At 48.6% G+C, this 27,973-nt stretch overlaps 1 protein-coding gene and 6 non-coding genes across 7 annotated transcripts in view; 3 read left to right on the plus strand and 4 right to left on the minus strand.

Annotated features, from left to right (window-relative positions):
• Nucleotides 1-3,970: 3,970 nt before the first annotated feature.
• On the minus strand, nt 3,971-4,042 carry TRNAA-AGC. The gene has a single exon. It is a non-coding gene; the product is annotated as a tRNA-Ala (tRNA).
• A 1,971-nt stretch (nt 4,043-6,013) lies between these two features.
• TRNAA-AGC lies at nt 6,014-6,085 on the plus strand. Its single transcript has one exon. It is a non-coding gene; the product is annotated as a tRNA-Ala (tRNA).
• A 450-nt stretch (nt 6,086-6,535) lies between these two features.
• TRNAA-AGC lies at nt 6,536-6,607 on the minus strand. The gene has a single exon. It is a non-coding gene; the product is annotated as a tRNA-Ala (tRNA).
• Nucleotides 6,608-15,915: 9,308 nt separating this feature from the next.
• On the plus strand, nt 15,916-15,987 carry TRNAA-CGC. The gene has a single exon. It is a non-coding gene; the product is annotated as a tRNA-Ala (tRNA).
• A 2,330-nt stretch (nt 15,988-18,317) lies between these two features.
• Nucleotides 18,318-27,973, minus strand: part of LOC122238470 (mucin-2-like) — a 35,777-nt gene continuing 26,121 nt past the window's right edge. Inside the window, exon 2 of the mRNA XM_042985391.1 lies at nt 18,318-18,773. Coding sequence (XP_042841325.1) covers nt 18,318-18,773 — 456 coding nt within the window. The remainder of the gene's footprint in view (nt 18,774-27,973) is intronic.
• Nucleotides 19,796-19,868, minus strand: TRNAK-UUU. The gene has a single exon. It is a non-coding gene; the product is annotated as a tRNA-Lys (tRNA).
• TRNAA-CGC lies at nt 25,071-25,141 on the plus strand. The gene has a single exon. It is a non-coding gene; the product is annotated as a tRNA-Ala (tRNA).

Here is a 27,973-nt window from a genome sequence, read left to right on the forward strand (position 1 = left end):
AAACTTTTAAAATTTTACAGTTTAACATTAGTAGCTAATTGGAATTTTAAAATTATACATATGTTTAAAATTTTTTAATGTTTATTTATTTTTGAGGGAGAGAGAGACAGTGTGTGAATGGGGGAGGGGCAGAGAGAGAGGGAGACACAGAATCCGAAGCAGGCTCCAAATTATATATTTTTTAAAATTTAATTTATTGAAGACTAAATTAGGTTCATTTGATGGTTTTCTTTTTCTTTTTCTTTTTCTTTTTTTTTTTGTCAAAAAAGTGGTAGTATCTCAATAGGATGAGGATAGAAATGATTGCAAAAAATGCAGACCAAAATTGGTCCTTCTGGTTTTAGGTGGACATGTGATCTTTCATAGGTTAAGTTTGGTTTTGTAGTTTTCATTGATGGTGAGGTGCTAATGGGGTTATTTGCAGAAACGTGTTGGCTGATCAAGGAACAAAGCCATTAGAACTTAAGTTATGTTAACACCAAAACATAAAACAAATTCAAAATAAAAAGAGCTCTTTGAAAAGAAGACTGAATTAAAAAGCTATGGGGGCAGATGTTCAATATTTTACATAAGAACGTTAGTGATCCAGGCTACTTTTATAAAATGCTACTTTATTAAAAACTGTAATTGCCAAGACATTAGCGAAATGTTGCATCAAAGATATTGGCCTAGAAATGTCGAATGAATATATGGCAAAATAAAATAAAATGATTTAGTATCCATAATAAGGAATACCAAGAAGGAAGTTATTGATGTCAGTGAATGAAATTGGTTTTCAGATCTGAATCTTTATGACCTTCGTTGTCATCTGCTTTCCATTTTTATTTTAAGTTATTGATTATTTTCTCAAATTTTTATTTAAATTCTAGTCAACATTTTTAGTATTCTAATCTCAGTAGTTAACTTATCCTTCATTTAAGAATGGTTCATACTGTTCTTTCCTGGAGCCCTGAAAAGTTAGACATTCCAGACAGGGACAAAACTCTACCAGTAATGGTAGGTTCGCTGCAAGACTGTTTGGCAGGAGGGAGAATTAAAAGGCTCAGTTCATTGTGCAAATGGCCAGTGATGTTCAACAATTTTCCCCATGTCACCAGTGAAACCAAGATGGCCTAATGCCAAGTAGTTTCTCATAACAACATGCACACCACAGTGACACACACACACACACGTACGCACGCGCGCGCACACACACACACACACACACACACTATAGAGATTCTTCTGGGTATTTTCACTGTGCCTATGATTGGCCATCACCCCACATGCACACGCATATAACATTCAAGGTAGGAATGAATGAAAAAGGGTGTTGCTGAGTAGCATACTGGAATCCCCCCACACACACTTCTTGAGATTTTTCCAATTACACTTTAGGTTTTTATTTTTTAATTTCTAAATGAAATCACAATCAGAATAGATCAGGCAACATAGCACAGTGCAAGGATGTATGATAGTCCCATTTGCATCACCAAGTTTTGGTAACAAGCTCTTTATTAGAAAGGGGGACATATTAGAAAGGGGGACGGGGGCGCCTGGGTGGCGCAGTCGGTTAAGCGTCCGACTTCAGCCAGGTCACGATCTCGCGGTCCGTGAGTTCGAGCCCCGCGTCAGGCTCTGGGCTGATGGCTCGGAGCCTGGAGCCTGTTTCCGATTCTGTGTCTCCCTCTCTCTCTGCCCCTCCCCCGTTCATGCTCTGTCTCTCTCTGTCCCAAAAATAAATAAAAAACGTTGAAAAAAAAAATTTAAGAAAGGGGGACGTATCACAAAGTCTGGGAGACAAGCCGATTTTGATGGCACTCTCATGATTGTGTGTGTGTGTATTCAAGCATCTGGAGTGGAGAAGCCTGAGCCAGAGACCAACTTCTGCCATGAAGGTGGAGACAATGACCTGAGAGATGAGAGGAACAGGGGAGAGAGACAGGGATAGGATATTAGGAAGACATGAGGATCACAGGAAGAATGTTCCAGGAAGAATGTGTAAGCGGCAACTGACGGCTCCATCAGAAGAAAACAAAGTCTTTCATATAATTCATTTATACTGTAGATTTCAAGAACGTGGTCTTGCTAAAGTTTAAGAATCATTGTCATAAGGAAATTATCTTCTCAGGACTCCGTAATAGATACAAACATATAAGTCATTTAGAATTTTCTTTAGTATGCCTTCGATTATTTATAACAATTTGAGAAACCCACAGCATTTACAGACTGTAGTGTGGCATAAAAACATTTCTGTCTTATGAATAACTACACATTTATAATATGTACAGAATTAAAATTAATGAAGACATTTGGAGGAAACAATAAATGCACGTGATCTTAGGACCTATGCTTGGCTGAATCGCCGGGTGTGCGGGATGGGTGGACCCAGAGGGCCTCAGGTCTCGGGAAGAGTGGACAGCACGTCTTCTGCGGCTTGGATGTTGAGGATGTTGTGTGCAACCCGGAGGCATGGGATTGCTTGGGGGCCCTTCTTGCAGGAAAGGAGCGTTTACTTTGGGTGGAGCATGTTTACTAGAGCCCGTGTGAGTTAGTACACAGAAAACTGGTGATTTTGCGTGACTCTCCAATGTCGCCCTAATTTACGGGGCCCCGGAGGGCGGGGCAAGAGATACAAGGTTCCCACAGTCTTGAAGAAGAGCCTTCATAGCACCTCTCGATTCATACAGTGGTTTGGTTTCCTGAGAGTGGCTCATTATCTGCGACAAACACTGAATTAGCCCACAGCAAACCAATCACCTCTTTCGTGATCAACGATAGAAGCTCTTGGGCCACCTGCCTGGCTCAGTTGGTACAGCCTGGGCTGCTTGATCCCCAGGTTGTAAGTTCAATCCCCACCTTGGGTGTAGAGATAACTTCAAAACTAAGTTAGCTGCTCTTTCCCTCAAATCTCTTGCTTCGCATTCAAGTCTCTCCGTGCAATATTTTCTCCTGGTTTAGGTCAGGCATAAAGACTATTTTACTTTATAAAACTGGGTTGTATGATCGAATTCATATGGATTTACCAAAGTTACTATGTTATCAGGACCGTGGATTGAAAAATTGTGGAGAAAGGTCCAGTCGCCCCACAAGCAAAAGCAATTGCCCTAAATCGGGGGAGAAGGTGAGCGGCTTCTCTGATTCTCCTGTAAGTGCTCATGGCACCTGCCGTCCTTCTTCTCTTACAGCCTTTCCAGGAGGCCGTGCTCTGCCAGCTACGCGGAGTCTGAGCTCAGGACCAGTGCGAGGGGGATGTTTCCCCCACTATGCCCCCTTCTCTTATTTTGGAATCCAAACAGGGCAGGGAGAGCAGCAAGTGCTTGCCATGAGTGGCTACCTTCGGTGTCCTTGAACATCTCGCTCTCGGTCTTTCAGGGAATGAGCGGCCTAGGCTGGCCTCCCCCCGGTCTGTCACCCGACATGTCATCAGGGCCAGCCGCAGTCCCTGACCAGGGCCCAGCAGATTATGCAGCCAGCCGGGCCACCTTTCATCACTGGGCAATCCCGTGTTTTTTGTTGCAGAGCGGAAACCTTCCTCTGAAGGTACCGAAGCAGGTTGACTTTTTCAGATTTTCTAGGCCTTTAATTTTAGACTTTCCCTCAAATCCAGGAAAACCCTGTTGACTTGGCTCCTGATGTTCGAGGTGCAGGAGAGGCTAGGTGGGTATGGTTTCACTGTCTTAGCAGATGCCCTTTCCGGTCAGAGGGTTTCCTGCTTTTGGAACTCTGACTTTCCCAACTTAGTGATGGCGGAGTGAAGACCTTGGAGAATGCAGCGCTGGTTGCCGAGGGTGGGCGGAGGATGAAAAAGGCTGACGTTGAGTGAGTGAGCACGAAGTTCTACCTTGTGTTCCAAAGTGGCTAGAATTCTACCTTGTGTTCCAAAGTGGCTAGAAGGTCGCCACGATAGCATCCTCCTCCTAGGAGGATGGATTTTTTTCACTCCAGGATCAAAAGATCCCTCCTCGAGGAGATACAGGAGCCTGGGGAATGGAGGTGCCGGGGATTGAACCCGGGGCCTCGTGCATGCTAAGCACGCGCTCTACCACTGAGCTACACCCCCGGTGTGGTACACCCCCGGTGTGGGCACACCTTTTTCAGAAGCATTTTCACCGCAGCCATCTACCCGCTGGGCGTCCTGAGGACACGAAGCTTTGAGCGCCGACATCCTTACACACGACTCCTTATTTCGGGGAACCCCCTAGACGGCGTCTCTTGTGCAGCTGCGTGAGGATGAAGGTGATGGTGCTCGAGTGAAAGACACCCTTCCCGAGACCCGCTCATGCTCCTCAGCCCGCCCTGACCTTGGGGCCCCTCAAAGCTTCATGAGAAGACGGCAGTGAGGAGCCGGGTCATAGGTCTGCCAGCACAGAAGCACAGAAACAGTGCTGCCCTAGTGACAACGAGGAGGGCTAGTCTCCTATCTTAATTTCTCTTTTTTGAAGATTTATTTATTTGAATTCAAGTAAGTTAACATACGGTGTAGTCTTGGCTTCAGGAATAGAACCCAGGAATTCATCACTTACACACAACACCCAGTGCTGGTCCCAGCAAGCGCCCTCCTCAATGCCCATCTCCATCTGGCCCATCCCCCACCCACCTCCCTCCCTCATCCCTCAGTTTGTTCTCTATCTTTAAGAGTCTAATGGTTTGTCTCCTTCTCTGTGTTTATCTTATTTTTCCTCCCCTTTCCCTATGTTCATCTGTTGTATTTCTTCAATTCCACGGGTGAAATCATATGATATTTGTCTTTCTCTGACTTATTTATATGTATACATACCATCTTTTTGCGTGTCTTTATCCATTCATCAGTCCATGGACATTTGGGCTCTTTCCATAATTTGGCTCTATCTTAATTTCTTAATACAGATCCCCGCTAGCAGGAACCAAGGCTGCTGGAGGAAGTTGCTGTCGCCCCAGGGCTGGGGCAGGGGAATCACAAGAGGACCCTAGACCATGTCTCTGTGCCAGAATGTAAGAAAGTGCTCAAAAGATGACGGTAGGCTCAAAAGGACACGGGGCCTCTAGAGAAATGTTGGAAGCACTGAGTATTAAAATGGAAAATGAACAATGAAAGAATGTAATCTAATGGATACAATAAGAAAACCTGAGTCTATACTGGTAAGAAAGAGAGAGAAGAGAAAGCTTTCTTTATAATGGTTTGTGCGTTACTACGTGTGGAACCACGGATCCTCATGTGTCTTCAGTGGAAGTGGCCCTGAGTTCAAATGACGACCCACCTACACTCTGGGCTTGAACAACTTCACTATGAGTTTTGGTGTGTTCTGTACGAAGGGGCTTATAAAGAGCAAATTCATTTCTTTCCTTCCTTCAAGTTCCCCTGGAGAGCATTTTCTTCTGAAAGAGCCTCTATGTACACAGGAGTGTGTTTTCTAGTCTACTTTCCTGTCTTCTGTCCTTCCGGCTCTCAGAACGAGACGCAGCGTCTAGACAGAGTGAGGACCCCACCTCCCTAGACACAGATGTTTGGCACAGCAATTTAGGGAAGAAGTGACAGACACACTCTGCTCCTCATTTCACACCAATATTGTGAAGTACTGACTCCACATTGTCTCCCAACCTGGACCTCACTTTCCTGAGTGGCCTCACCTTACTGGTTTGTCCTTTTTTTCTTTTCTTTTGTTCTGTTCTGTTTTGTTTTGTTTGTTTTTAGTGCTTGATCCTATACAGGTACTGTTTTTGTGTATCCCCCGCACCACTTTTCTTCTGAGAGCTCTGCAGATAGGAGGGAAGGAAACTGAAGAACCAAGAGAATGTTCCATCCTGAAACTCTCCTTGGTGGTGGACAGGAACTTTCACTCAGGAAGTCGGCTGCCCGCAGTCCTCTGAGGGTCAGTTATGAGGCTAATTGTGTTAAGGGCTTTGCAGGTTGGAATGCAATGTGTCCTCTCTCGAGTGCGTCTGAAACAGCAGGGTTGTATGCAGTGGGTCCTGAGCTGTCAGCTTAAATCTTGGTGCACCTGCAGATAATAGGGGCGACCAGTATGGTGGACACCACAGGATCCCACCAGGAGGGGGTGTAGCTCAGTGGTAGAGCGCGTGCTTAGCATGCACGAGGCCCTGGGTTCGATCCCCAGCACCTCCATGCTTCCTTCCTGCAGGTTCACTTTTGACCGAACTCCACACTGATCTGAATGCCAGGACAGGCATACCACTGACAGAAGAATAGCCGTGTTGTCTTTACCTAGCGCAGGTATAATTACCGCAGTGTTGAAGCAGTCCGTTTGGAGGAACCAAGCCCTTAGGAATTGAAATGACTAAGTATTAAATTATCAACCATGAAAAGGAAAGATAGAAGAATCCTGGGACAAATTGCACCAAATTTCTTCTCTGTCTCTTTCTCACTATCCTCAAGTGAATACACAGAGAAGAAACTTTCCCTTTTTTCCTATTCCCTGCTCTTCCCTATCCTTCCACACTGTGCCTGGCATGAAAATGCCACCAGGGAAAGAAAGAGTGAGATGTCAGGTTGGAACTCCTTCCGGAGTCAAACCCATGGAGTTCGTTCAAAAGCTTGCCCTCGCGGATGGCCATGTGGAGGTGCTGGGGATTGAACCCAGGGCCTCGCGCATGCTAAGCGCGCGCTCTACCACTGAGCCACACCCCCTTCTGGTAGAGTGCTCTGGTGTCCACCATACTGGTGGCTCCTATTATCTGCAGTTGCGACAAGAATTAAGCTGACAACTCAGGACCTACTGCATACAACCCTGCTGTTTCAGACGCACTAGAGAGGAGAGGTTGCACTACTATAAAATGGGATTACATAGGGAACATGTGTAGAGCTCAAGGAGATTTCCCAGGGGTACCTGTCAATGACCTCATGCACTGTGATTAAAAAGTCAATGAAAACTGTAATAACCTGATATAGGGAGCACTGCTAATGTGACCAAACTTTTGGCAGTGTGGATGAGCCTCACTCGGCCAGCTGGAGTGCTTGTTGATGGGAAGGAAATATGGAATAGAGGTGGAGCGGACGGCTATGATGACCAATACTCGGCAGACACAAGGACTAGAAGGGCCAGAAGCACCCCTCTCTCCTGGCCTTCCTGGATTTGCAGCCTTATCAGTCCAAGTCTCTGTCTCTGGGGTTCCGTGTTCAAATTTCCCTCTTCCTATGAGGACACCAGTCCTATTGGGTTAGCACCCATCTAATGGCCTCATCTGCACCTGATTACATCTGCAAAGACCCTATTTCCAAATGAAGTGACATTCTGAGGTCCCAGGACGCCCATGAATTTGGAGGAAGAGGAAATTTCAACTGAGTACAACTACCCCATAACATAAGACTAGTCACTGTAGTTATCTTTATGACCCAGAATTTGAGTAACAGGATACCAGGGAGTATTTGTTAGGACACATAGACACATCACCAAAAGATGGCTGACTGGGATTTTGTGTTTTCTTCGTGTGGAAGTTAAATATGGTTTAAAGAGGTGTGTGAGGGTGCCAGGTAAGCTGCGACATTGTTTAAGAAACAGGGCTTCCCTTCATCAAAACTCACCCAATATCAAAACAAAACAAAACAAAACCCAAACAAACCTTTTTTAGTTTAGAGAGAATGTGTCACTGAACCCCAAGTTCATCTGCCCCTGGCTTGAAAAGCTAATACTTAAGAGACCAGATTTGACTGGAAAGGAATATGACCTTTATTCAGGAGCCCAGCAACCTGGGGAGAAGGCAGACTCTTGTCCAAAAGCCACCTCCAAGGTTTCTGCCTGGCCCAGGGATGGGGTTTTTAAGGGGACTTAGTTAATCAGTTAAGGATGCAGTGATCTGTGGCAATTCTTGATCATGCACAGTTTTGATGGCGACAGCTACAGACATTATCTCAGGGCTCAAGGTCGTGCAAGAGGGTTTGCTTCCTTGGTGCCCAGGGTGGTGCAGGAGAGCCTGGGGATGGGTAGGAGGCTCCGTTCTTTTTAGGAAAGAATTCATGATCTTGATCGAGATACAAGGAAAGGCTTAAGTTCATCAATGACATGGGCTAAGGCTACTTGCTCAAAGTTAAAGACGATTTGGTTGGCTGGAGGAGCTGAGGCGGCTTCACGAGGAGCAGGAGTTAAAAAAGAGAGAAGAAAGAGGAAAAGGAGAAGCAAATGGAAGAGGAAGAAAAGGGAGAACTTCCAACCCAAATGATTTTGTAGCACCGAGAGAAGGAATGGCAACACTAGATTTAGAAGAAGCCGGATTGTGCTGCTTAAGCTCTAGTGGTGGAGGCTTCGACAGTACTTAAATTATCGCAGCACGTTCGAGGTCTGAAGCCATCATTCCTCAGCCCCTAAAGGAGAATTATAAACCCAGACCAGAGAAATTGGTGATTAGTGGAATTTTGAAAAAAAAAAATATATTATGCACTCATTGTGTCCCTCCAAGAAGAACAAAAAACAGCAGCTGTGCACCCATTACCTTCCACTCATTGTGTTAGAGTGGGCAGTTAATTAGGTTCTAAGAGGAAGCCTGGAGGCCAGCACGGAGGAGGCTGTGCCCAGTCGTGGGGAGGGTCAGAGGCCTGTCCTGCCGCACTCCCCAGCAGCCCCAGCACACCAGACGGGCCCCAGATGGCGGAGCCAGGACAGGAAGCCCCTGAGCAAGTATGGAGGAGAAGGCACACGATCCTGCTTCCAAGAAATACCCACCCCCAGGTAATGAATATTCCTCCTGCTTCTTAACAACTGTCAATAACAGATAGAAACTCCAACCCCCGGGGTGCTTGGGCTCTCACTAGCTCACCTATCTCCAGAGTGTACCTTTTGCTTTAATAAACTTTCCCATCTGTGTGGCTTGTTGACCGTGATGCGTGTCTGTCCTTGAAGTCATTCCCCTGACAAGGCTCAGAACCTTTGAGGACTCCTTCGGGTTGGGCTGGGTGGAGGCCCCAGGACCAGAGGGCTCCCCAGTTCACGCCGCAACAATTCAAAGTCTTGTATCTGCTACTTATATTGAAACAATTATTGGATTAATCACTTGACTTAAAGTGTGAATGAAGTAGTCTCTGACCTCAAGGGGTTGGGAGTACAAAAGATTAGAAGGCAATTACATCAAAACCCACAAGAATTCTTGGTAACCTACTCTCCGGTCTTACCAGCTATAGTGTGAAGCCATCTCATAACTACAAAGTTGAGAGAAAAGAGACCACTGGAAATAGGAGACATTTTTGTTTTGTATATGGTGGTGCTGAAGTTCTTCTTTCCCAGGAGGTATTTCCTGGGCTTTATTGATTGCAGGTGGAGAAGGCAGGCATGGTATAGAAAATAAAGCCACAAGTCAACTGTAGACAGATGACACTTGAACGCGGGTGTGGACAAGATGGTCAAGAAAGACTGGATTGGAACTGGTTTGTAGCACGAGAGAAAGAAACTGTGGAGAGGAAGAGAAAGTTCCATCTTGGGAGTTTCGTGGGTGTGGCTTGAAAATAATATAAAAAGAGGTTTTAGGCCAGTGAACGGGTGTCTGGGAGAGACTGGCCAGGCAGGTAAGGTTGTAAGAGCAGGATGGTATCATACAGTCTAGAATTTATTATCCTTTCTTTATGGATCTAGGTTGAGGTTATAGATATGGTGGGTTTAACACAACGGACTTAAAAAAATAACATCTTTTTGCTAAAGTCTTATTAAATCCAGTTGATTTTTTATTTTTTTTAAGTAAGCTCTACACCCAAACATGGGGCTTGAACTCATGACCCCAAGATCAAGAGTCACATGCTCTACCAGCTGAGCCAGCCAGATGCCCCAAGGGAACGGGCTTTTAGTTTAAAAAGTGAGGGTTTCGAAGAACCACAGAAAATAAGTGAAATATACACATATTTTGCAGGATGCTGCAAAAAACCTGCCACTGTCAAAGATGGTTCAATGGGAGGCTGTGTTTCTGGCATTTGTGAAAGTTCTGGCTTCGGTTCCTGACGGATCTAGGGCGGCTCTGTCTTCCCCTGACTCTGGAAATAGGGAATTGTCTCCTTTCTCCCCCTGTCTTGTCACAACATCCAGTGGGTTGTTCCTACACAGGGTGATAGGCACAACATAAGAAAGAAATGAGTGTAAAGCCACAAGTAGCCACCAGATTAATCAGCTTTTCCAACCAGAGCTACCATGTTGCAACATTGCTGAAGAGAAAGGAACATAGAAATGAGAGAGGAAAAAGAACTTCTGAACTCCCTGCGGGTCCTTGCTGTTACTATTTTAATTTTTTTTTACATTTTTATTTATTTTTGAGAGGGAGACAGGGCACGATTGAGGGGGGGAAAGAGAGAGGGAGACACAGAATCTGAAGCAGGCTCCAGGCTCCAAGCTGTCAGCAAGGAGCCTGACGTGGGGCTGGAACCGACTGAGCCACCCAGGTGCCCCCTTGCTGTTACTATTTTAATCTATACAAACTTCATTGCAGACTTGATCACTGGGGTCAGACATCTCTACCCTGAGTTGGTCATCCATATTAGTGACTTAGGTGGGCATGACACTTCTTTTCACTGTAGAGCCTACTACATCTAAGTAACAATTTATAGAGGTTTCAGAAGGCTCTAATCTCTGAGTCGGGAACTCTGTAGATATCTCTTATCCTAAGGATGAGGATCCTAAGGATCCTAAGGCCCTCCATGAAAAGGAGGGCCCTTGGAGACTAGGTGGTAAGAAGGGCTCAAAATTATCCATTGGTATCAGAAGATAAGGGTATTGATCCAATTTCAATTGTGAGCTCTTAATTTTCTAGTTGGAATTAAACATTGTATCCATTAAGCTACATTGTTAATTCATGCCCAAGTTTCTCGATGCTAACACAAAGCCTACAGCCACATAACAGTGTCAAGAATTTTCTGTTTCTTGCTTCTAATGCAGAAACAAATTAACCTAAACACAACAAAAACCTAGAAGAAATCCTGTTCATGCCTCTGTACTTACTAGCATAATACACAGTAAAACCTTGGATTGTGAGTAACTTGTTCTGTGAATGTTCGGCAAGGTAAGCTAAGCAAACATTTCTAATATGTTTTAACTTGATAAACAAGCGATGTCCTGGAGTATGAGTCGTCTGTGACACCAAATGTCACGTGATCACAACTGAGCCAATGGCGTGCTCTCTCTCTCTCTCTCTGGGATTGTGGGTGATCGTCTCCCATCCTCAGATGCTGGGTCTCAGGCTGCTGTGTTTGGCAGAAATCAGTGATTTTTCAGCACGTTGGAAGGTGCCCGTAACTGGCACTAGTGTATTTTTTGTTACTTCCAAACACCTATGGACAGTCCTTTGCTTTTCCATCCAAGAGTGAGCTTAGGAATCCTTTGCTTCATTTTAGGTCAGGCTGCCTGCAGATGTAGACCCTTTCCTCTGCTGCCTTATTGCCAGTTACATTAAATACAGTCTATGACGAGTATTTTAATTATTTAAATTTAAGTATTATATTATTAATACTGTGCTGTAGTCAACATCCGTGCAAGCATATACAATGGCCCCTGTGCAGGAAAAGGTTCCATTGAACCAAGAGATAGCAGTGATTTTGTTACTGATAGTGAAAGTCGTCCTATGCAATAATCCTCCTCTCTTGTCTCCCTCACACCAGCCACCAAGGTTTTCAAAGGTAAGTGCAGGTCAATTTGTTTTTCTTTATATTTTGTATTTTCTTTATTATTTTGTATTATATTACAGTATTGTAATTTAACATCGTAATCATTTTTATATGAATATCTTTGGGTTGTGGAACGAATCATCTGAGTTTCCATTATTTCTTATGGGGAAATTCGCTTTGATATACAAGTGCTTTGGATTACAAGCATGTTTCCAGGACGACCTATGCTCAGAAACCTAGGTTTTACTCTAAGTCTGGTCAAGCCACCTAGAGGTCTTTTAAGTGAATCCCTCACTCCCCAAATCCAACATGGCTGCAAATCCTGTCTACACTCTTCCTTATTCTCAAATCTGTCTTTCCATTTTCACGCCTACATCCACTCTTTTGTTCACCCGTCTAAATCTTGTAAGAGTCTCTAAAGAGGATTAGTGGGTTACCTACATTGGAACAAAGGTGTTCTCATTCTATTGCAACTCTGGCTTTGCCCCCTCAAAGTCTTGACTTTAGAAGCCAGTTGAGAAGAGATGAGGCTGTATGGACAGAGATGCCCACACTATAAACACCATAGTGAGTTTCCTAAGAGAAAGCCAGGTTTCAATTAGCTTCTTCTAAGACTTAGAAATGTGTAGGGGAAAGGAAAGAGTAGCTTGAACAGGGCCTGAAATCCTGAAGTCTCGCACCAAAGACTAAACCTTCACCAACAGAGCCATACCACTCCCTAGGCAAAGAGATCATTGATGTCTAGTCAAGTGGATTTTTGCCTTGTACTTTTTCTTTATTCCAGGTATTCATGTGGATTTTGCCCCCACTTATACCAGAGACGTTCAAGCCTGAATGCCGCAGTCAACACGCTCCCCACACAGGGACACATGGGGTTTCAGGAAAGCTGGTTTCGTGTGGTTCTTGCAGGAGCTACCTGTAACAGAGGCTCTTGCAAGGAGGTCCCCCCCACCAGCCCGCGCATGCTCACAGTGTTCTCCAGCAGCAGCACGAGCAGACTGGCACTGCCCAAGCCACGACAGCTCTGGACTCTACAAGTCGGGTCTTCCTGTGGGACAAATGTCGTCATCACCTTCTCTTTCCCAGAGAAAGGGGACATTGCCCATTGTTTTGTATTCAGAAGATGGGGAGAAGGATGTGGTGGGCCACCTGTAGATACATCTCCTTTTGGATGATGGCACTTTTCCAGTAAGTTAACTGAATGCAATTTCTGGGTGCTTGACCTTCCAGGCTAATGGTTCCCGAACTGGCCGATTACTAGAATCACTGGGGAGACTTCAAAGTCACGGAAACTACTGATGGTTTTCCTCAACGGTGTCCAGCACTTCATCCACAACTCAGGGCTCTGCGTTCTATGTGATGAAGCTGAAGACTTCTCTAGGCCTCTGGAGGTTTTCCAAGGTCTTAGATTTTGCAAAGGTTTTGTAAAACCTAGTGTCCAAGCTCACATATTTGCCTCTCTGTGCTTTCTTTATTTAGGCGAGAATCTGTCCAAACAAGGCTCTGCGATAAATTGTAGACTTTTCTTCCTTTCCTCTTCCTTCGTCTTTGTATGGGGGTCTCCTGAACTAGAGCTGAAGCATCCACTAACTGGGTCTACACCAGGGATTACTAGAGCAGTGACTGTGAAACACACTGTTCTCCACCTATGACCAAGTTTTGTGACCAGTTCAGTCCTCTTCTGTCTTATCTCCCCCACAGTAGCCTAGATTTTGAGATCTGCGTTTACATCACTCATCTCGCTATGCTTTGTCTCTCTCCAAGGTTCTTACTTTATTCCACTTGTATCTTTTCTCCAATGTGGATGTAATTTCCCTGAGGTGACACACTGCTAATCTTCTATCTGCCCCTCTGCACTATCTTACCGGTTATCAAAAACCAGAAAATTAAAATTAAATTAAAAACCACCAAATCGATAAAATCACATTTAGTATGAGTTTATTGTGCATACATAATAGCTCATGAACTGGGAGCTTTCAGATGTAAAGCTGATACAAAGCTCAAGGCATGACATCACAGGATGGCTTATAACGTGAAAGTGGGGAAGCTCTTTAATTTTTTAAAATGCTTATTTATTCTTGAGAAAGAGAGACAGAGGGAGGGGCAGACACAGAATCCGAAGCAGGCTCCAGGCTCCAAGCTGTCAGCACAAAGCCTGAGCAGGGCTCGAACTCACTAACGGTGAGATCATGACCTGAGCCAAAGTCTGATGCTTAACCGACTGAGCCGCCCAGATGCCCCAATGAAGCTGTTTAATTTTTATAGGGATTGGGTATTGCAGTGATTTCCAGATGGCAGGGATTGGTTAGAAGTGATTATCTTACACCATTTTTAAGCAGATGACTTGGTTCTTTTCAGGCATTTACAAGGGACAACCCACATTACACTTGTGTTCATGAGATAGGCTGCATTTACTGTGGCTTATGTGGCTTATGTGGTCCTGTCTGCTCAGGCAATTTTCAAGTCTGGTCTCTATTTTGTATTTAATTTTAACAGGGTCTTCCTTGCTTAGAAGTCACAACAGAAGTTGAAAGAAAAGGGAACTGGAGACAGAGGTGAATATTCCACCTGGGACTCCCCCTGGTACTTGAGCTGACCTTGGAGTCGGCTGCACTCAGGGGATCTTAGCCGCGGGATCTAGCATTCAGATATCCTTCTCACTGCAGAGGCGCAAAAAAGATTCGGGCTAAGATTTTATGAACTAGTGAAGCTAAATAAGCAAACCTTGTTCTACCAACTGTGAGATCCTAGGATAACCCGGTAGGCAGGGCAACCATCCACTGTAGAGGGTTTGCTGGAGTGTGGGGTGTACCCAGGTGCCCAGCTCGGGCTCACCTGCAGGGGAGGCTGGGTGTGTTCCTGGATTCCTTCAACACAGCTTCCCTCTTTCCCCTTCAAGGTTGTGCACGTCCAAGCAGCATCAGCACAAGGAAGACCAGAAGGAGTGAGCAGGAAGAAAGACCACGCTCACTCGGGGGTCTCTGGAAAGGAGAGGAATAAGGGTGCCATCGCCCCCACGAAGAGGCTCATGCCCCTGCCCATGGCGCAGCTCACCAATGAACCGGAGAGAAAAACAAAGACCAAAGAAGAGGACGGCTCTCGCACAATGTTTGTTAAATTTCCTTCTGAGTTCTCAGTTGCACTTGTGTGAAGCTTGAGGCGCAGAAGACGTGCCCACTGATCGTCCCCTCCTTTTCCTTAGTCCAGATCAATCACCAATCGTGACAGGGTATGGACCCCAACTTCTTCTCGAGGGAGCAAGGGAGGGATTTCTCGAGGAACGCAGTGCTTGCCGAACTGTTCTGAACACGGAAACTATCAGTGTCCATGAAGGTGGAGGTGTGGCCGAAATACCCGGGGAGAGCCCGGGAATGATGGTCTAAAAGTCCCAGATCTCCCATTTGGAAGGTCAGGTGTCTCCTTACGTGTCACCTGATTGCAAACATCCAGACGCGCTCGTGTCTCCGGTAAATCTTGCAGAGAATCAAGAGGGGGGTGGGGGGAGGGCGGGGCCCTTCAATTACACTTAACGTCCTCGGGTCTTTAAACGCAGATCCACCCGAAGGACATCCGCCAGCACTCCACGGGGCTCAAGTCGGTAAGCAGGCCGCCGAGCGAACGGCCTCTTCCTCGGTCTTTCCCGGACGGACCACTCCCGCTTGCTCTTCGGGGTCCAGGAGCCCCCCCACCCCCACCCCCAAGCACCCAGGGCACCACTTGGAGGTCTCCCCGCGTTCCTTGATTTTGTTCTTTCGAATATCTGCACCCACAGCAGGCTTTCCGCTGGGTCAGCGGGTGTCCCAGGGAAGGACTTTGCCGGCTTCGCTCGGTGCCCCAACTTTGCTCGGCTGCCCCCTGCCTGCCCTGCGCCCCGGTTCTTCCCTCCAGTGCGGGACGAAGTCACTTCAGTTAAAGTGGGGGCAGTTCTGAGGCTGTTGTTTGTACAACCCCTTGTGGACCTGACCCTCGGGAGGGGGACCCACAGGGACAGCGGAGCGGACGCGGACGTCTCCCAGCGCGCGGCGCCAGAACACGCAGGTGCACCTGTGGCCGCCGCGGCGCGGGGCGCGGGGCGCGTCCGTCTGAACGTCGGCGCTGCGGTCCGGGTGGGAGACGCGAGCTTTCCCGGCGGAGGCCACGCAGACCCTGCCCTGAGGAGCGGGCCCGGAGCAGGTACCCGGGTGGGGGTGGGCGGCTCTCGGGTCGGCAGGGGCGCTATTCCGAACAAGCCGCTAAATGCTCTCCAGTTTGGCGAGTTTGGAAGCAGCGAAGTTTAGCCCAGTAGACTCCGCAGGCCGGTTCTTAGTAAAAAAGGGAAAAATAAAAGTGCTATTTTATGAAGCAGGAGAGAGGGACGCAGGCCGGGGGGTGTAGCTCAGCGGTAGAGCGCGTGCTTCGCATGTACGAGGCCCCGGGTTCAATCCCCGGCACCTCCAGCCCGAGTTTTCTCCGGGATCAGGGAATCTGCAGGCTTGTTTTTCTTGTCACGCACCACCCCCGCCCCGCGCCCGCAGCAGGTGAAAGAAGGAAGCCCGCCCACCATCCGACGTCCTCCACGGTCTAATTACGGACGGTGTCCGGAAAGCGCAGGACGCACACAGGACAGGGAAGATGAAACCTGAACCCGCGTTCAGGTCCTGTTCTGTGACAGCAGGGGGTCTGACCCCACACCGCGACCCCAGGCCTCTGCGTGCCCCGCGCGCGCACCCCTGCGCGACCACCGCCCGTCACCGCATGGCTGGGGTGCGGAGGCCGGAGCCCAAATCTGCTGGGGGGCGACCCGGAAAACACCCCGCGACCCAACCGCTGCGCTGGGGGCCGCGGACTCGGGAGAAGCCCCACTTAGGAATGGGGGGCGGATTTCCTCAGGCCTCGTCCGGGGGGTGGGGTTCCCTCGGGTCTCTGCCCCGGGCGGGGGGTTCCTTGGGCCTCGCGCCGGAAACCCCCGAACTGCGCACGCGCGCAGCTGGCATAAAATCCTCGCGTGTCCGCGAGCAACCCTTCCACGCCGCTTTCACCCGCGCACGGGGTTCTCGCTCCTCAGGTGCGAGTCCCTGTCGGGGTGACCTGCTTGACCCGAACCGCGGTCCCTGCCCTCCCGCCCCAGACCAAGTCCCCGCGGCCCCGGCCCATCCGAGAGTTTCCACCTGTCGCTGTCCTGGAAGTCTCCTGCCTTCTGCCCCACTTGGCGGTCTTCTGGAAGGTCACCGCGCACTCGTGACGGATTCAGTAAGTTTGCATCACCTCAACCGGCTTCTTCAACCGTTTCTAGCGCTTGTTTCTAGAACGCTAAGGAAAGTCATAAAAGCGAACACACGTGTTAAGGTCCCAGCAAAGATCGGAGAGAGAGATGAAGCCCAGAGGGGCAGTGTGTGTGTGTGTGTGTGTGTGTGTGTGTGTCTGTGTGTGTGTGTTGTGTCTGTGTGTGTGGTTTGTCTGTGTGTGTGTAAGAGTGGTCGTGGGCACGCGGAGGGAAGGGTGGGAATAGAGAGATGTGTAAGTTCCCTGTGTTTCCTGAAACAAACAAGGTGTGGGTAACAATTACAGAATTCCTTCATTTCTAAACATGATTCTACGTTGGGTGGATGTATCACAATGCGTTACATTTTCATTTTCTTTCGGGTGCTAGTCGGTGTATCACAGGGTAGGAATTCTGCAAAACCTGAGCCTCAAAACAAGCTTTGCTGTCCCCTGAGTGCAAACAAGATCTCCCCTCTCCCAGGCTACAGGGCCAGAAGGGGTGAGGCTGGGCCGCTCACAGGCAAATGGAACAGACACGGGCTCAGGGGGCCCTGTTGTTACAGCAGCTGTCACCTGTGTGTCCGTCACACTGTCACCTGTGTGTCCAGCAGCTGTCACCGCCTAGAGCACAGGCGTCCCAGGCGCCCAGACCCTCCCAGCTCAGAAACACTCTTCGGACGCCGCGTCTGTGTCAGGGCGCGAGGGCTGCTTTCAGATTCCTTTTCAAGTGACCTGGCTGTTGTCTTCAATTTTCCTTCTAGTGATTCTTGGCAGAGAAGAGAGCTGGCACTCGGTGTTTTCCCTTCCAGGAGCACCTATGTGCTTCCCGTGACTTTCGTAACCTCCGTAACCTCCGGGGTTAAGTAGGAAGGCTCTATAGGGCCTCAGGCTCGGCATGGGGCAGAGCCGAGAGCGCCTGCAGCGCTGGGACCCCCGCCAGTGTCGTCTCCGAGGGAATCCACGTGCTGGGCGCGCTTTTGGGGAAATGGCTGACAGCTGGGGCCCCCACACGGCCAGGCCACGTGACGCAGATGGCCCTCCAGGTCTGTCAGTCCCTGCGGGGTCAACCTCCGTGGTTGCGCGGGTTTCCACGCCGTCATAGCGGGGTCCCTGACGCCCCACTGCTCCCGGCTCCCACAGGCCTGCTAGAAAATGCGCAAGAAGGGGTACAAAGGGAAAAACTCAGTTGTCTCTGGAAGTCTGGGTCCAGATGGGAAGAGAAGACCGAAAATCTTCATCCACTGACGGAAACGGGGAGGGGGGGCGGCGGGGGGAACGACCACGTATCTGGCAGTCCTGGAACGCGATGGACTTGAACCGGGTAAGAAACACCACCTGCGGGCGATGGCCGCGTCCGCGGAGAGCTGGCGTCCCGAACCGGGTTTCCACCTGTAAGGGGAAGGCAGAATGGTGACGCTGAAGTGACAGAGCCCTGAGCGCTGGACTGGGGGGTTAGGAATTTCTGGAAAACTGAAGAACGGCTGCTTGAAGCTGGTTTTGGAGCCTGGGGTTCGCTGTTCCTGCTTCAAGGGTCTTTCTGCGGCGGTCGGCTGGCGCCGGGTCCCACTGATCCGTCGAGAAAGCGTTTCCGTTCCATCGGGGAGCCGGGCGCGGGGCGCAGGGAGAGGGCCCGGGGCGCGGGGGAGCGGGGCGTGGGGGGCGGGGCGCGGGGAACCGGGAGCACGGCGCGGGGCTCGGGGAGCCAGGCGTGGGGCGCGGGGATCCGGGAGCGGGGTCCAGGGCGCGGGGTTGACGTGAGGGCCTGTGCGGGCGGCGCGGCCACAGCCGGACCCGCGGGCGCCCGGGGGACGCTCTCTGCCTTAGGCCACCGAGTGTCGTAGCCCCGCGGGGCCGCACAGAAAGATTTACTACTGAGAAGCTCCCCGGACTGATAATCTAGCAGAGATCCGGGAAGCCCCGACTCCGAGACCTTGGGACCCCGGAACCCGGTAGCCGTGGACCGCGAAATTAGGAAGGCTTCCTGGAGGAGGAGGCGGAGGGAGAGAGGGGTGAGGCGTGGGTGATGCGGCAGAGGGCGGAGGCGAGGTGAGGCTGCCATCCGGTGACCTGGGGACACTGGGTCCGGGGGCCTCGACCCAGCCGGACCCGAAGATGCCCGGGAAGGTTCTGGGTCTCAGGAGAAGGAATCCAGCACAGACGCAACACAAGCAGGAACGTTTACTGAAGCGGATAGTACAGTCTGCAGATGTGAAAGCAGGTGTGTGCGTGTGTGTGTGTGTGTGTGTGTGTGTGTGTGTGTGTGTGAGAGAGAGAGAGACAGAGCGCGCGAGGACGAGCCGCCATCCCGAGGGGTTGAGTTCCCCTCCCCCATGTTTCACCGCCGGTTGGGAACCGGGGGACAGAATGTTCAGGACTCGGGGCTGGTCTCCCACGTTTCCTCCTCTCTTGCTCAGAGCCTCCCGTGCTGGCGCCGCCACCCGGGGCCCGTCCGTGAGACGGGGCTTCTCGGGGAGCGCGGCCTGGACGCGCCTCTGACCCCCGCTCCCGCTCCACCCCCCCCCCCCACCCGCGGCTGGGCACGGCCTCCTCCGCGCCGGCCTCCAGGCTTCCTCTTCGAGCCTAAGGAACCGCCACGCGACAAGGCGCGGAGGGTTTGCGTCCGGATCTGTACACGGAAGGAGGATGTGGATAGGTGGGTGGGAGGCGCGGCCGGCTCTGCATCTTTTCTCTGCCCTCCAGGTACGAGGAAGGACCGGTGTGGCGGACACTTCTGTCCCACGAGAAAATCCACCCGTTTTTACCCAAACTGTGGGATTTGAGGTCGTCGGGGGCGGGGAGATCCTTTCCAAACCCACTCCCGCCTTGGTAAAGGGGACCCCATCCTCCTCAGAGGAGGCACCACTCTCCGCCTTGGTGAAGGGGCCCTCATCTGCCCCAGTCGGAGCACCACTGCCCCGCCTGGATCCAATCTGCTTGACACGGGAGGGAACTGTTCAAACACTTTTTGGATGTGAGAATTCAGGGGAAAAAGGTCAGCCTCTCCGCCCGAACAGGGACTTGAACCCTGGACCCTCAGATTAAAAGTCTGATGCTCTACCAGCTGAGCTACCCGGGCTCCCGTACTGGGGCTCCTCTGACCGCCTAGGAAAGGTCAGGGCAGTCGCCTAATGTTGACCGTTTTTCTGTTGACAACGTGTCGAAAGCAGCCGCTTGCACGCGGAACTCAGGTGCCCCGTGTGGGATAAATGGGGTCCCCTTTATTAAGACGAGGGGTGGCGCCCCGTCTGGGGCGGATGGGGTCCCCTTTATTAAGGCGAGGAGTGGCGCCCCGTCTGGGGCGGATGAGGTCCCCTTTACGAAGCTGTAGGAAAAGCACCTCTCCCGCTGGTTGGTACGTTGTGGTTATTTCCTCCAGAAGTGAAGAGGAACTCCTGAATTCCTTCTGATAAGATGCTTCATATTTCATACTCTTCTACAATCTTTTTTCTTTCTGATATCTAAAGGCTGATACATTTTTTCTGTGAATGATCTAAGATTGTCTTCTAACCAAATCATTCACTCATAAAATGGGTGTGTTAAGATTGGAAAGAGGTTTCTGACTTTCTGCCAGTACATATTCCCTCCATAACTTCCTGCAGGCAGAAACCCATATTTAAAATTTCCACAACCCTCGGAATCCCTTAATATTCCAGAAATTACTTTGCAGTCCACTGGGGAGAGAAATTCTTGGGTACACACACACACACACACACACACACACACACACACATTCAGAAGGTTGATAATATACTTTTCAAAAGCTATTCGAGTATGTATTTGCTTTAAAAACAAAATGTGTAGCAGTAAAAAGATAAGATATATATTTGAAAAGAGATTCAGATATATGTACTTTCAACAAGGGAAGTTATCATAAACAAGGTGAAATTCACATCTGAAAGGACACTTAGACATACATTTGAAAAGATAGCAACTCAGTATATATCTTGGGGCAGTTGAAATGAAGTTTCCAAAGGAATTTTTATAGGTTAAAGTAGACTTACGGGTTCTGGGTTGGGGGTGGGGGGCGGTCAGGATAATGTTAAGCTAAGGTTCCCTTTTGCCCCCAGCAAAGTGCCATCATCGAGGCAGCTGACCTCCTAGAGGGAGGTCACTCTGCTGGTTTCAAGGACTTGCCGATGGCTGTAGGCAGTAAGGGAATTTAATTTTTCATTTGCCTTAGTTTCCCCCATCACCATGGCCAGCACTTAAACCCCTTTCCTTAGTTCTTGGGCGGCCAGGAGTGTCCGAGGAATATCACACATGTCCCACCTGGGGTGGGTGGGGGAACGGGTGCTGTAACCTGTACTTTGCCCTCAGCTTGCCCCATGGTCCCTCATCAAAGCCAGTGAGTTGTAATCTTCCATTATGGGTAAAGATGGTCTATTTAATAATTGAAGAGACAGAATTTGGGTAGTTACCTGGAGAAAAAATTGATTCCATATTCCACAGCGTGTAGCAGAATGAATTCCAAATAGTGTTTCCAGTTGTGATTCAAAAATCCAAAATTATTTAAAGAAAAATATTGACAAATTTTATTTCAAGAGAGCATCTGAAAGACTGGTCAGAGTATAGTAGTTTTTCTTCAGTATATTTACTCTTTTCCTACTTTCCAAATTTTATACAATAAATATGTACTATTAGAATAATCATGGAGTCAAACAAAACAAAACCTTCTGTAGGACAGACTGAAAACCCACAAGCAAAGTCAAAGAGAAATCTCAGACTGGGAAAATAGAATTGCCATTCATATCACAAAAAGGATAGTTTCCACACGTCACTAAGTGTAGGCTTGATTAGGGTGTAAGAGAAAACATGCACAAAATCTCAGTGACTTCACAATAAAAGCTTATTGCCAGCACATTACATCCCCCCCGCCCCCATCCGTGGGTGGCTGATGGCTCTCCTCGCCAGCATTCTCAATCTGGGATTGAGAATTAGGATGATAAAGCAGTGTAGGGGAGGAAAAACATCTTTTTCTCCTACCCAGTTTAAATTCACCGCCTGGGGCCCTGCAGATTAAACTGACCTAAAACACGAACAAGGGGAACGTGAGCAGACGTGGGCTAAGGCATGCAGCCTGTGTTATGTGGCACTACTTCACGATAGAGCTAAAACGTGGGCTGATTCAGCATCTTAGCAGAGAAGAACACATCTGTAGAGAAGTGACAAAATAGAGGAAAAGGGCTTGGGACTTCCCTGCAGCAAACTGCGGGAAGGTCTGTTGGTGTACATGCATCGCAGCACCAACCTTCTACTTCTCCACGGCCAGAAAACTTCCCCAGGAGGGGGAATTTGTGACAGCCCTCATTTCTCAGAAGTGTCTGCTTTTACTCCGATAAAGGAAGTTGTGGGAACGTCTTTTCAAATCTGCTGATTCTCATTTACCTCCAACTAAAAAATAATCGTTTTGCCAAAATGGCATATTCTGGGGTGGCAGACTTCAGCTTCTATCTAGAATAGTGTCCGTTGCTATTTCAGAGGGAAAGTGAGCTATGAAGAATTAGGCACCTGCTTTTAAAGGTCAAGAGAGAAGCCACATGCATCCATTTACTCATTTGGGTGGGGAAAAAAATGGTCACACCTAACTTCAAGGGAGCCGAGAAACATGTTCCGAACGTACACCCAGAAAAGGAGAAGAGACGTATTTGGGAAAATACCAATTACTACGCCCCCATACATATAAAAGGAGCCTATGTATCAATTAGAAAGATATCCAAGATTTAGCAGAAAATTTGGCGAAGAATATAAAAAGATGGTTCACAGAAGGTAGATAGAAATGGGTCTTAAATATATGAATGTATGAAAAGATGCCCAAACTCATCGGAACAGAATTGGACACCAAAGCTAATCCGATTATGCACCAAATGGGTTGGTTATGAGTTGGTATTTAATAAAACTGAGTAATGGATATGCGGAAATTCATTATAACATCCTTTTTTGTTCTTATCTATGTCAAAATGTTCTTCAGTAAAAAGGAAAGGAAAATTACACTAATTAATTCACACAAAAAGAAATAGAAAGTCTACATAAATGCATATATATTACAGAAATTAAATCAATAAACAATGACCTTCCAAAACAGAAAGTACCAGAGCCAGATGGGTTCGTTGGGGAATCATACCAAACATTTAAGGAGGAAGTTATGCCAATTCTCAAGAATTTCTTCCAATAGATAGAAGCATCAGGAATACTTACTAATTCATTTTATGAGGCCAGCATCACCCTAACAGAAAAACCAGACAAAGGCATTCCTATAAAGGAAAGTTAAGATCAATATCTTTCATGAACATAAATGCAAAAATCCTTTAAAAAATAGCAAATCAGGGGCGCCTGGGTGACCAGTTGGTTGAGCATACGACTTTGGCTCGGGTCCTGATCTCGCGGATCCGTAAGTTCGAGCCCCGCATCGGGCTATGTGCTGACAGCTCAGAGTCTGGAACCTGCTTCAGATTCTGTGTCTCCCTCTCTTTGCCCCTCCCCCACTCGTGCTCTGTCTCTCAGTGTCAAAAATAAATTAAATAAATAAATAAATAAATAATAGCAAATCAAATCCAACAATGTGCAAAAAAGAATTAAACATGATGCCCATGTGGAGTTTACTGCAGGTACGCAAAGCTAGTTGGACGTTTGAAAATCAGTTGACCTAATCCACCACATCAACAGGCTAAAGATAAATCACATGACCATATCAATAGATGCAGAAAAGCATTTGATAAAAATCCAACTCTCGTTTATGATAAAAATTCTCAGCAAACTCAGAATAGAAGGGGAAATCTTCAGCTTGGTAAAGAGTATGTATCTACAAAAATCCTGTAGCTAACGTTATTCTTAGCTATGAGAAACTCGAAGCTTCTGGCTAAAGTCAAGAGTAAGGCAAGGAGGTCCCCCTCGGCACTCCCCAATATCCGTGAAGTACCAGCTCACAGAGTGAGACAAAAAAGAGAAATCAAGGGTGTAGGGAAGGAAGGCCTGCATTGGTCCATCATTACCCCCCCGAGCGTGTTAGGGCTCCCTTTCAGTGTTGCGCCTGGTAGGAGTTTTGACAAATGGATAATGGCACCATCACGGCATCACTCGGAGTGGTTTCTGGCTCCAAGAAAGGAGTTCCCTCATCCCACACGCCCCCAGCACTAGGTGGTGCTGGTGTTCTGGGTTTGGGCCATCCCACCCAATAGGCGTGTCCTGGCGGCTCAGTACTGCTGTCACTTGCACCTCCCTGACGACATATGTGGGACATCCTTCCCGGGGCTTATCTGGACTCTGCATGTCTTCTTTGGTGAGTGTTAATGTATTGGGCCCGTTCGGTTTGCTTTGGTTTTAATCAGAGGTTTGTTTTCTCACGGTTGAGTTTTAAGAGTTTTTGTACACTTGGGATACCGGTCCGCTATCAAATCCGTGCCTTGAAAGTATTTTTCCCAGTCTACGGCTTGTCTGGTGAAGTCCCACTCGTCACTTACTCTTTTTATGGATCCTGCGCCTTCGCTGCTGTCACAGTTTCTTCTGAACAGTCGCTATTCTCTCCTGTATAACTTCCGAGGTGAGAGGAGACCCTGGAGGGTGGCTGCCGCGGGGTCTGCGGTAGTTCAGGGGGGCCTGGTGCGGGCTCCCTCCGCTCAGCCTTGCGGTGGGGGGGCGGGGGGCTCAGGTGAGCTGGTGTGGGTCCCCCTCTTCCGTGCAGCCCTGCGGGGTCTCAGCTGGACGCGATCAAACAGAAGCTGGCACGTGGTCAAGAAAAGAGGGAAACAAGGAATCGCCGGCTTCTCAAATGGAAGACTCTTCACGAAGTCCAGGTTCGCGGTGTCCGCCGCGGTGTCCGCGGGAGCCGAGCCGTGGCCTCCGGGGACGAAGATGTGGGCAGGCTTTCCACGTTTTCATCTACCTGGACAGGTGTTTTCATCTACCTGGACAGGTGTTTCTCTGGGCGGGATCAGGTCGGGGGCGGCACCTCCCCAGATTCATTCACCTTTCCACCATGTGGGTCGCATTTTCCGTAAGTCCTTGGCTGGTGGAGGGTTCTCGCCAGGGTCCCCGAGGACCCCCGCGTGCGCCCTGCCCGGTGCTCGGTGAGGCCGGCGGGATGGGAAGCGGGCGTCCGCAGCTCTGCTCGCTGCAGCCTAGAGCTGGAAGCTGGCGCCGCGTGCGGGATGCAGGCCCTTGGTGACACCCAAGGAGGCTGCAGATGAGATTCTTCCTCGCCGACCGCCGCGCGCAGGCCCAACGCCGAATAACCCGCGCTTTTAACAGGACAGGGAGGCTGCCCAGCCGGCGTTCTGCGCCAGGGGATGTAGCTCAGTGGTAGAGCGCATGCTTCGCATGTATGAGGCCCGGGTTCGATCCCCGGCATCTCCACGGTAGCGTTTTATCCCCATCCTTCCCCAGTCCAGCCTCTGCTCTGGAATCGCCAGAGAAAACAGGTTTTTTTAGCCCGTTCTCATTTTTGCTGTTACCATTCTCTTTAGGTCGAGCTATTTCCCGTCTGCCTATTTGTTTTACTGCCATTTCATTACTAACATTCCCTGCTTTCTGAAAACTCCCCTGGGGTGCAAAGCCAGAGGGGCCATCTTAAAAGTAAGTTCATCCTATGAAAGCGTCCAGGAGGAGGGAATACAGGTGCGTAGGACAGAATGATTTAGCTCCATTCAATGAGGTCCCATCCATTCCACTTACCCCTGGAAAATAATCAGTAAATGCACAACAGCTTTTAGTAATTATTTTAGGGGAGGGAGGGGGGAGGATTCCTGGTGTTGAGGTGGGCATTGGGTGTCAGTATTCGAGGGGCCATCCGAGGACCATTAGAATAATTTCTTCATATGCTGTCCTTACCATTTCATTTCTGTCTGGTTCTTTGGCTTTACTTAAGGATTCTGGGCAGGGGAGGTCTGGTCAGTGCAGGAGGTTCGGGAAGGCAGTAAGGTTAGAAATAGCCCACGGGTGGGAAGAAACCCATAAAAGATTGCCTGACGGCCCTGGAGGCCCAAGTGGCACTGCCATCTGGCATCTCTCATCAAATGGATTTTTAGGCTTATGTGATTTCCGATTGCGCTTACATTCATTCCTTGATTCAACTCAGTGCTTTGAACTATTGATAATAAATAGCAACAATCTACCGTTTCTGTTCACATTTAAAAATACGGTAAACTAGGGGCGCCTGGGTGGCTCAGTCGGTTGAGCGCCGACTTCGGCCCAGGTCACGATCTCGCGGTCCGTGAGATTGGGCCCCGCATCGGGCCCCGCATCGGGCCCCTGTGCTGACAGCTCAGAGCCCGGAGCCTGTTTCAGATTCTGTGTCTCCCTCTCTCTGACCCTTCCCCGTTCATGCTCTGTCTCTCTCTGTCTCAAAAATAAATAAACGTAAAAAAAAAATTCTTTTTAAATAAAAATACGGTAAACTGATACCATGTATTCGCCTGCCCTTATTATAAGGAAATCCAATAGTCTACTTATTGAGGCTTTGTCGGGTGGCTTTTGTTTATTACCGTGTAACCGCACTATGAATCAGTGGATGGAGCCGAAAGGAGAGGAAGAGACGATTTATAAGCCGGATTTGCAGCTCTCTCATAAGCACCATACCGGAGGTTTGTAGGAGACACACTGGGACACAGCAGAGGGCCGGATCGATTCTTCTCGAGGAGGTGGGTCAGGCAAAGCTTCACAAAAGCAGAGACTGGTGATGGGTATTAGAGAACAAGTGCGAGGTTCACAGCGGGAAATGAGGATCATAGAGTTACTGTAGTCGTAACAAACATCGTGTGCACGGCATGAAGCCGTGGCAGAAAACGTTGGAAGACTTGGGTCGTTATGTGAGGCTGGATCACAGGATTCAGTAGGGAAATGTGGGAGATGTAGGACTGGGTGGTTCAGCGAGATTTTGGACTCTATCAGTCAGTGTTCTCGGTTGCAAAAAGCAAACACTGCATATGGTTCACTGAAGTGGGGAAGAATATCTGCTTGGCCAGGTTTAGATCCATGCCAGCAGCCTTGAAAGCAAGCATCTGACTCTAAAACTGTCAGATTCCCTGAACATAATAAAGAAGCGCAGACATACACACACACACACACACACACACACACACACACACACACACACACACCTCATTTCCAATGACCATGTCCCCATGTATGGATGACTTCCCAAAGGATCCAGTAGGCAATGCAGAGACAATGAAGCCTTGTAAACAAGACATGGCCACAATCGGATTTTAATTTTACAAAGTTAATTCTGTAATGTGAAAATGGATTGGGAATGGAGGTGAGAGAAGATGAAAACAATTCAGTCATTATTGCAAAAGTCCCGAGAGCCTGGGGACCTGCACTGAGGAGTGAGCTTCAGGACATCAAAACCTGTGCTGAGACCATTCCTTAGGAACCCAGGAGTGAGAAAGCCAGAGGCTGGTGTGCTCCCAATGACCTGGACAGTGGGCACAGCTGACTGTCTCAAAGATTGAGGTCCAGCAGGGGATCCATCTCTGGGACGGAGCTAAATTCTAAGAGCCTTGTCTGTTTGAATCTTTTAATATCTTAATTAATCATGTCTTCTTACCCATTGTTGTCACTTCCAATGGAATCTTTTCAACTGTGGGGAACAGTTAATTGACTTAGAAACCATTTGACCGCTTAACCCACTGTCTCTCATTCTTGCTATCCCAGTTCACCACTCAAGACAAGAACCCCCCAATTCTCTACCCCATCTGGTACCTTCCAGGATAGACATACCCTCTGTCCTTCCAGTTTAATGACTTAAACGTGCAGTCTGTCTCCCCTGAATACTTCGACTCCACTCTTTATAACTCAAGTTTCCATGTTTAACAACCCATCTAGCCAAACCTTCTTGCTTTAACTTAAACTGGCTCACCCTAATGACATTGCTGCTTCAAGCAGATCCAGCACATCCTTCAGCTTCAGAATCAGGAGGGGTTGGGACCTTCCTGAGGCCACATTTCCAATTTCCGAACCATTACGTTTCTACCTGCGTTAAAACAACAACAACACTCTGGCCCTTGGGAGCTATGGTCTATCCATTATCTCACTTTTCTCATCAAGAAGATTCTTCCTAGTTGAATGGATACTGAGACTGGAGCCTCACTTCTTCCACTGGGTCTTGGTGATATCAGCACCCAGGTAGACAGGTCACCAGATCAACAGCTTCTGGCTCCTTCCATCTCTGTTTTCCCAATCACCTTT

Source organism: Panthera tigris, chromosome B2 (genome assembly GCF_018350195.1).
Source record: "Panthera tigris isolate Pti1 chromosome B2, P.tigris_Pti1_mat1.1, whole genome shotgun sequence".
NCBI classification, from domain to species: Eukaryota; Metazoa; Chordata; class Mammalia; order Carnivora; family Felidae; genus Panthera; species Panthera tigris.